General features: G+C 37.8%; 1 protein-coding gene across 3 annotated transcripts in view; it reads left to right on the top strand.

Moving 5' to 3' along the window:
* Positions 1-9,125, top strand: part of fsip1 (fibrous sheath interacting protein 1) — a 30,996-nt gene that overhangs the window by 344 nt on the left and 21,527 nt on the right. For 2 of the 3 annotated variants that reach the window (XM_004082597.4, XM_020713380.3), the window contains exons 2-8: positions 54-111; positions 174-334; positions 437-515; positions 599-679; positions 1,575-1,714; positions 1,922-2,041; positions 3,898-4,056. In XM_004082597.4, the coding sequence (XP_004082645.1) occupies positions 54-111; positions 174-334; positions 437-515; positions 599-679; positions 1,575-1,714; positions 1,922-2,041; positions 3,898-4,056 (798 nt within the window). Of the gene's footprint in view, positions 1-53; positions 112-173; positions 335-436; positions 516-598; positions 680-1,574; positions 1,715-1,921; positions 2,042-3,897; positions 4,057-4,769; positions 4,882-9,125 lie in introns of those variants that run through there. The other variant, XM_078940769.1, reaches the window with a different exon arrangement.

Here is a 9,125-nt window from a genome sequence, read left to right as displayed (position 1 = left end):
GAAATAAAGCAAAAACTAACTGTAGGCTGGATAACTTTACTAAAACGTTGCAGATCCAGAGTGGCAACGAAGAACCTTCAAATTTGTTCCAATCCAGGCAGTTACGTAAAGGTAAACTAGCTCTTCATTATGGGCAATAAAAATGGGATTCCTAATGAGAGTTATTGTTTCAGATCAGCACCACAGTGGCGATGACACCGAGGATTGCTGTCTACAGAGAGCTTTGGAGGAAATGAGACGACTTGATGAAATATTGACTTTAGAAAGCTGCAAGGAAAAAGAAATTCGACATGAAAGAAAAGTACTTCAAGCAAAACTCTGGCAAGACCTTCTGGTAGAAACAATCAAGCTGTTTTTCTTCGCAGAAATATATAATCTGAGTGTTATTTGGCCACTAGAATATGTGTATATTTATATCTATATTTCTCCTTCTCAGGACAATTATCAGGAACACTCTGAATGTGCTCTTGAAGCTCTAAACACTAAACAGTTTTTGGCCTTGGAAGCACATGCTGGTATGTACACAGATGCACAGAAAAAGTGTTATAAATTACAGATCAGAAAGTAAAAACTCAATAATTGTTATTTTATCTTAAAGGGACAGATGACTTTGTTTCTGTGTTTGAAACGGAAATTCCAGACTGTCAGAATGATGGTAGAAGGCATTACACCAAAAAAAGTGAGTTTCTTGACATACAGACATGAGGAAAAATAAATAAAACATGTTCAAAACACCAACTTTAACCAAACATGCTTTAAAGATAAAGTTAGTAAACATTTCTGAACAAAACAAAAAGATCTAAACAAATATGTTTGGAGTCAAAGTCAGTTTTTTCCCCTCCAAATTTTGATCAATTCAGACGACGTTATGTAAAATACTGTACTCTTTTTGAGAGAAAAGGGGTTATGACTTAAAAAGCCAGCAACCTAGTGGATGAGTGTCCAGCCTGAGACTGGAAGGTAGTGAGTTCAAGTCCACAGCAGAGTCATTTAACTGCCAAATAGTTCCTGAATAGTTCATGACCGCAGCAGTATCTTCACTTCACCAGTCTCCCCGGGGATTGCTCCTCAAATGCAACATTCAAATTTTGCACCCCTAGGTGCGTGACAACTAATGGAGCTTTAAAATAAAAATAATTTAATTTTTTTAAATGATAACTCTAGATGCAACATTTTGATTTTTATATAATTACACTTGTCTTATCTTAGAAGTGTCATGTAGTGACGCACCTAAAGCATTGAGGAGCAGAAATGGTTTCATACCAAGGCTGTCCACTTGGTGGCACTGTAAGCTAAAAAGAGAATTTCTCCTGACCTTTGGTGTGCTTGTCCACATATAAAATCTATAACAGCATTTTGTGGATTTTCGTTTGTTATATGGCCTTCAGAATTATGTATTTAATAAAGTATATATCTTAAAACTGTGGTCAATGATAATTTTTAGCCTTCAATATAGATAAAAATCATTTAAAGTAAAATAGCAGAAGTTGTTTGGGATTCAGTCTCATGTAAGTGTTGTTGTTCTTTTTTTGCCATTCATGCAAAGTCAAAGTTTTGCTGAACTCTCTTCACAGCTAAGACAAAGCCAGGCAGCTTGAACGAGCCCTTTGAAAAATGTTCTGAGGACGTTGGAGACAGCCAGCCTAAAAACTGTCACTTTGAAGCAAGCAAGTGTAAGAACATACAAAAAGACTTCATCAAGAGAAACATCAAGGTACCCAAAAGTTCACATTTGGAAAAGTGCAGCGTATGAGTTGGAGAAGGTCTATTTAAGTCTTTCCAAGACATGGAACATTTCTCCAAAGTCATCCCACATACATTTCCCCTCAAAAAACAATGTTTGCATTGAAAAACAGTTTAAAATGCTTTGCAAATTGTGATTTTTGCTCTTTTTGTATCTAAAACTTCTGCAATATCTTAGCTGATAAAAGGTGAAGTTGGCCAAGACCTTTTGACTAGTGCGGAGAAAGAACGTCTGGCTGAACTTCTCCGACAAATCGACGAAGAGGAAGAGGACAGTGCCAGAGGCGCAGAGAGTGAGGTAGACTGACAAGGCACATTAAAAGACAACATATGGTGCAGAATGTGTTTCTCTTTTTCCTATTTGTTAATACTGACTATGTGGAGTTCTTATGGGGGAGCGCCACATGTGCACATTGGCTGCTTCTGCTACCATCTTTAAAAAAAAGTCTTTGTTTTTTTCTAATTTAAAATCTTTTAAAAATTCCCACATTCGTTGTGTGATTTGATGTAACTTTTAATCAGACCTCTCAGTACATAATTAGGCTGATTCTTAGCTCTTGGGACACCTAATTGGGTTGCATTAGTCAGATATTTATGTTTTCATAAGTGTTTGGCAGCTACTTCTGCACTCTGGGTGGAAGATTCAGTGTCCTCAAAGCATTTTAGACCAGCAACCAGATGTCAGAAACCATATGTAGTTCACTTGAAATGCTGCATGTTATGGATTCATTTCATAAACTTTGTTGTCACTGCCATTCCCTCCACTACTGCAGAATTCAGAAGCAGGGATCTTAGGTGCGGTGGGATAAGAAGACACAACGTGACTTGCAGTGAGAAGAATAAGAGCTTTTCCACTTCATGTAGTTTTTTTTTCTCTGATGCTGCCAAAATCACATTAGAAAATTTTTTTTTTTTTTTGGATTTAATTTACCTTAATAAGCTCTTTGGCAGCTGTAAAAACTTGTTTGAAGTCAGAAAGGATGGAGTCCTTTTGAAAGCAGGGGGGAAAAAATCCTGCTTACCTTTAACATGCGGTTCCGTTTAACTTGACCCCGGCAGCTCTGCAATGGTAGAATAAGTTGCCAGGATTTTTTAAATATCTGTCTGCTACTTTTATGATGTTTTCCTCAACCTTCAGAACAATGAATGTGATGAAAAATAGAAAAAAAACCTGAAGGCAGTGCAGATGCTCAGGGTTTTTCATTTTTGTTTATTTAACGTTTTTAGGAAAATGTGAATGCGAGGTTATTAATGACCATGTCGCCAAAATGTTATTTATGTTGTTAGAATTTTGACAGTGAGGTGGTGCCTTTAGTTCTTTGGATTTCACCCATGTCCTGGCAGAATCCCTTGAGACACATTCGTGAAAAGCTGCTGTTCACTGTTTACCCCACTTTTTTATTGATGTTACTGAGTCTTGTCCTAGCTACCTCCACACTTCTGTGTAGCTTTGGCAACCTGGAGCAGTAAATCTGGAGCAGTCCACATTTGCAGATCCCACACGAGCACATGTATTTACCTACACGTTAGGCATCAGAGGCCGCCATTGGTTCAAAAAGAACCCACTATATGTCTAAGTAGAAACACTCTCATTCCTCCAAAATAATGCCACGGCTGTTCAAACTGTGTTTGGTAAAGCAAGTTTCCAGTTTTCTTAGCGTAGCTTAAGAGCATCTATATTATATTAGTGTTTTTCTAAATATTGAAAAGAACATCAGTTTTCCCTAACATTAACATGAATAAAAACAAAAAATAGAGAGAAAAGCTGCTATAACTGCTCATTTCTTGAGTATCTTTGCCAAGCTGAGGGAAACTGACAAATATAGTTAAAAGAGTTATAGAAAAATAATTAAGAAGGTCAAACAGATAAGGAAAATATGAATTACATTCACTACATTACTGTACATACAATCTTTTCTCCAGATGTCTGCATATCTACAGGGTTAAATCCCTTCAAGATTTTTATACAGTTTATTAAAAAAGAGTTCAACTCATTTTAAAGCTTATTCGATTCCTCATCCTTAAGTTTAAGACAATAGTGCAGAGCAATGAGCAAAAAGAGTATATGTGCCCCGTGTTCAAACCGCTACTGAGAATAGCAGCCTTAAGCTCAGTGGACCATGACTCACCCTGCTGATGCTTTTCTTCCAACAGGCCATGAGTTCTGTGTCACTCCTGACAGACCAGGGTTACACCCCAGAGCCCTCTGATCTGGAAAAGCTGCTTGACATTGACTTCAAAGTCCACAGTCTTCTTCCTGCTGAGGAGTTTCACTCCCTGAAAAGCTCTTCTTCAGACCTGAGCATGTCCCAGGTATGGATGTATTGATGATTTCTGTCTGAGCAATGGGTTTAAAGTCATTCAGGCACCCCCCTCACACGCACACGCACACACACACACACACACACACACGCACCCACCCCCACACACGCACACACACAGACAAAATACCAACTACAGGTAGTTTGATTCAGGTTCTTGGTGCATCACAAATGCATTTGTGACAAATTGCAGCCATACAGATGTAAATATGTATGGCAAGTCGTTTAGCTCAAAAAGCAAAAGTTTGTTAAGTTGGGAAAAATGGCAAGACTTCTTAACTGTTCACAGTCATTCAAAACTATTTTGGTGACCAAGGCCAGTATTTAACCATGAGCAACAATTTTGAATGCTATTGTCATTTCTAAAGTCATTTTTTTCTTAAATTGCCACCATCTTAAAAATTGTTTTTGGACTACAATGATTCCCTCTTAAACATTGGTTTCTTGCTACTAGTAAAATAAATCTGTTTTTTTTTAACGGTTACATAACTTTGAAAGCTTCTTACATAAAATGAAATGCATTCCACATTTAAGTGTTCCGTATTTGATCAAATTAGAAAGTGGATGATCCCACACCTGTTGTAATTCTTGTTAAAAAAAAGACTGTCTTCACAGTAAATCTCTTTCAGAGCCATCATTCATTTCAGGTCAGGAGCTGTAAATCCTTTGGGAGATCATAAAAAGCAATCTGTTTTTGTTTTACAGTTACCTTTCTTCTTGGTAGTCGTTTAGGTTCATAACTGGAACCACTTGGACAGCAAATCGAGGAACGCACTGGTTTGCTCGCACATTCCAACCTCGAATAAACAGACACAAAAAAAATCCAAACTTTTTTTTTTACTTCCTTAAAAGGAGTTTTTCCCATTAATAACAAATCATATTTAAACTGTCTGGTTTCAGTCTTCTTTTCTATATTGAAACACATCCTTCTTCTGGGACAGCCAGAAAAGAGGTTTGCTTGATGGAGGGAGTTATTCACTTCACTTTTAAAGAAATAGCCAAACTCTCTGTTTATTTGTGTTTTTACATTTACATTTTTGTTTCAAGCAAATATCTTAAGCCAGAGAGAAGGTATAAACCTGCCCAAAATTGGCACCACTCAGGACTCTGTCACAAAGGGAGTCGGTTCTTTCATCACAGGCTTAATAACAGACTTGAAGGAGGGACAGGAAAAGTGCTGACTTCGGAAAACAGGAACATTTCTCTTTCCTTTTTCATTTGGATGTTCTATCATGAGACCACAGACAACAGTTTGGTGGTTGAAATCCCCGTAGAGAAAAACAGAAAACATTACGAGGATTCAAGACACACGTGACACAAAAAGACATCAGTTAGCAAAAATCAGCCTTTGAAAATCGTGTTTTTGGAGTTTTATACATGTTCTTGTGGCATTTTTTTCTCATCACGGAAGACATATATATAGATAATTAAGCTCAAACGTGCATTTTTTAGTATTTATTTATTCAAATCAGAAGCAGACGAAAAATGCTGCAGGTTTTATTTTATTTGATGGGTGACAAGAAGTTGGGGGCGGGCTTACTCCCCCTCAACAGTCCCACCCACAAATTTCTAATGAATTCCTGCCACTCTGCGGAGGCTATGTTGTTTTAGCCTATAGTAATGGCATAATCATCATTAAGAGACCACTTGGAACGCTTTTTTAAAGAGATCAAAAGATGATCAGAGCGGGATTTTTGTGTAAGATTTTAAAGTGTTTCTGTTTTTTTGCATCTGTGTGTTTAATGCATTCTACCAATGCAACTGCATGAAAGAAACAGCCGTTTTTGTTGAAAAAAACTGTCTAAGAGTTGAAAACATCAAAGTTAGAGTCATAACAGAAAAAGGGAGAAAGACACAGCAGGCCAGTTTAAAAAAAAAAATTCTTCAGACTTCAACTCATTTTCAGTGGACATTGTTGATATTGTGACTCTGAAAGCATTTCTTTTTTTTCATTTTCGAATCTCTCTTGTTTCTCAAACCTCAGCAAAAAATAAGCCTCTTCGTCATCGAAAACATCTGCTGGCATGAGGCAATTAATGTACAGCACACACCTCCTACTGCACCTCAGTGTGGTAATTACTGCACCACCCACAGCTTGAAGTGAGCTGACAGAATTCTGTCATGAGCTCCCTGGTGTCGATGACATATCCATGCATGTGCTCCACAATTAGGGGGAAGATGTTTCTTTTAAATGTGGTTTTTTGAGTGTAGCTTTAATAAAAACGAAATAACTAAGTTATGGTTTTCAGTCTCTGTTGCCTCCATTTCTTTCATAAATGGCTGGCCTTAATGTTTTTCCCTGTATTTGCATAGTAACTGCAATGTTTTGTTGTGCTTTTTTTTGTATTTGTCTTGTATTCAAGACTATGAAGTCACATCATGTGGTTGCTGATTAGCACCCGTAAATAAAACTACATCAATGGAGAGTGGAGAGACTCAGGCTCAGAACAACCTTTTGACCAGCACAATGTGGTCAGTGGTCAGTTTGTAAAGCTTATTTATTTGGCTTGGTTGTATAATTTGATCCATGGAAACGTTTTGTCATTCTGAAACCCTAGTTTGAAATGGGCAAGTGTACAGACATAAAAGCCAAACTTACACAGGTTTTTTGAGAAACAAACACAATTCTTATCTGATATTAAAACTGTGATGATGCATTTCTTTTATTTGTAACATCTTTTAAAGATTTTTCTGCTCACTGGAAAAAAAAATCATCTTTTGTTTAATTGTTAGGCTTTAAATTGAACTCTTGAAGCCGAATAAACCCCCTAAAATTGTCAATTACTGCTCATTTTGGGGCAATTTTAAAGTAGACTTATGACTTTCATTATATTTGGTATGCTGAATAGTCTGTCTGTGTTCACTCTGTGTCTGAGCAGCAGCAAAGTGAACTGAGTTTCAGAGTTCATGTTAGATAATGAACTTTAATGATTGTTTAGTGTTTAAGTTTGGTTTTAAAGTGATTTAGATTTGTAATTTAAACAGCATTAGTAAAAAGCAAATGTTCTGGAAAACCTGGAAGACACGTTGAAGCTGCAGGCAGTCCTTCTGCTAATTCCTTACTGTTGACATTTTAGAGATCATCTTAAACCCATAATCCATAAATGTTAGACGAAAAAACAAACTAATCAAATAATAGGCTTACAGTGATTGTTGTTGGGCTTTTAATAATTTGCCTTTGTATAGAAAGACTTTGATGCTATTTAAAATAAAAGTAGAACTACAACAGAGAAATGTAGGAAAAAACATGTTCATTTAATAAATGTTCTTTCAGTGAAAGCTACAGGCTTATCATGATAGAATAGAAGCATCACAATAAGAAAAAGAAATGGACAACATTAACCTTTGTGTAGCATTCCTTTGTCTTTTGACTACGGCCTGTTTCAGAACTGACAAGTTGCAGGACTTTTGGGAAATGAATCCCATCTTATTTTTGTTTGATCGGGATTCAAGCTTCCTAATATTCTTGGTTTTTCTTTGTCACGTTTTAAAGTTCAAAATGTTTCAAATGTTTTTATTTTTTTATGTTTGGTGAGATCTGGACTGCAGGCATCTAGAATGTGCTGAAGCCATGCTTTGTGGCCACACACGTTTTTAACATTTGGTGTCTATTTATCTTTTTGCTTTGCTGCTGCCATCACATTCAGGTTAGATTTTTAATGAAGTGCTAAATTGTCCCATTCTCAACATTTAAGTTTTTGACATTTTTATAGTCATAAAGTACAGTTTACAATGTTTTCTTTTTCACTAAAATTGTGTAATTCTTAGAGTAATAATCCTAATCGGAGAAGTAATGTAATCTTGGCATTACTAGTTTCATGATAGCTCTGCAGAGTGTTGCAATTGCTGTTTTCTCACAGCTTAAATGAAAAAAAACATTGGGCACCCCACCCTATAATTCCCTTGAGACTTGGTATGTTGTGTTGTTAGAAATGCCTTATTTACAACAACTGGGTTAGCTTGGAGGCATATTAATGTCTTTGGTTTGCATGAACAAAATCTGACTATTTTTTATCCAAGCATCCATCTATTGAGGAAAACAGCCCCCACAGGTCAGCCAAGAGACACAGTCCCTTCCTGTGTCTTTCCCAAAGGCCACCTCTTGGTGGAACATGCCAGGGAAACCTTTCCAGTTAAAGGTCCCGAGTCAAAACAAAAGAGACACCCAAGCCAATTCAATTAGCTTATCCTAATGTGGAAGCGTATCTAATAGGCTCAAACACAGGCTCCTCTTGGCAAACACACCCAGGAGGGAACCAGCCGTGTGAAAAGTCTTTGGTATGACCCTACAGTGGATTTGAACACACACCCTCTATGTCTCAGGGCAGGGCAGACCATCTACCACTAGTAAAAAAGCCTGAGCTTCAATGGGAGGCTGAATTGTACAGGCTAGAGATAGTTGGATTTGACTCCACCCTTAGTTTTGGCTCTTAAACCCAGCCTGGTGAACTAAATGGTCATGGCTTCAGTTTACGACCCCAACAGCAGTACAGAGTACCAGGCTTTTAAGGAGGGATACTGGAAAGTGGTCTGACCAGGGACTTCATTGTTCTACTGGGGGACTTTACTGCTCACATGGGCATTGACAGCGATACCTGAAAAGTTGTGCCTTTGGTCATGTGTCTTGGACACTCAGGTGAAGAGTGGTGAGGAGCTTTCAGACAGTAATCACCTGGTGGTGAATAACTGTTGCTTTCGGAGGGGCAAACTAATTGTAAGAGTCTGACTGAAGCCATTGTCATTGGGTCTTCAATCTGAAAAAGGTAGCAAGTGGGACTGTAAGCAATAAGTCAGAGTGGACAGTTTTATTCACCTCTGTCAACGCAATTGTTCAAGCTCTCTTAAGGTCTCTGTTGCATGTCGGCACGGTGGTGGTTGCCAGATGAAAGAGATACTATCAAGTACAAAATGTAGTCCAATCAAGCCTGGCTGACTTGCGGGACCCCTGAGGCCGCTGGCTAGTTGTGGGGTCCAAGCAGCATGCAGCACAAGTGCTGCAGAAGCAAAAACTTCAGTCTGGGAGGAGTTCAGGGAGGCTATAGAAGAGGACTATCAGTTGAG

Source organism: Oryzias latipes, chromosome 22 (assembly GCF_053564925.1).
Source record: "Oryzias latipes strain Hd-rR chromosome 22, Olatipes_Hd-rR_3.1".
NCBI lineage: Eukaryota > Metazoa > Chordata > Actinopteri > Beloniformes > Adrianichthyidae > Oryzias > Oryzias latipes.
This window is presented reverse-complemented; position numbering and strand designations above follow the sequence as displayed.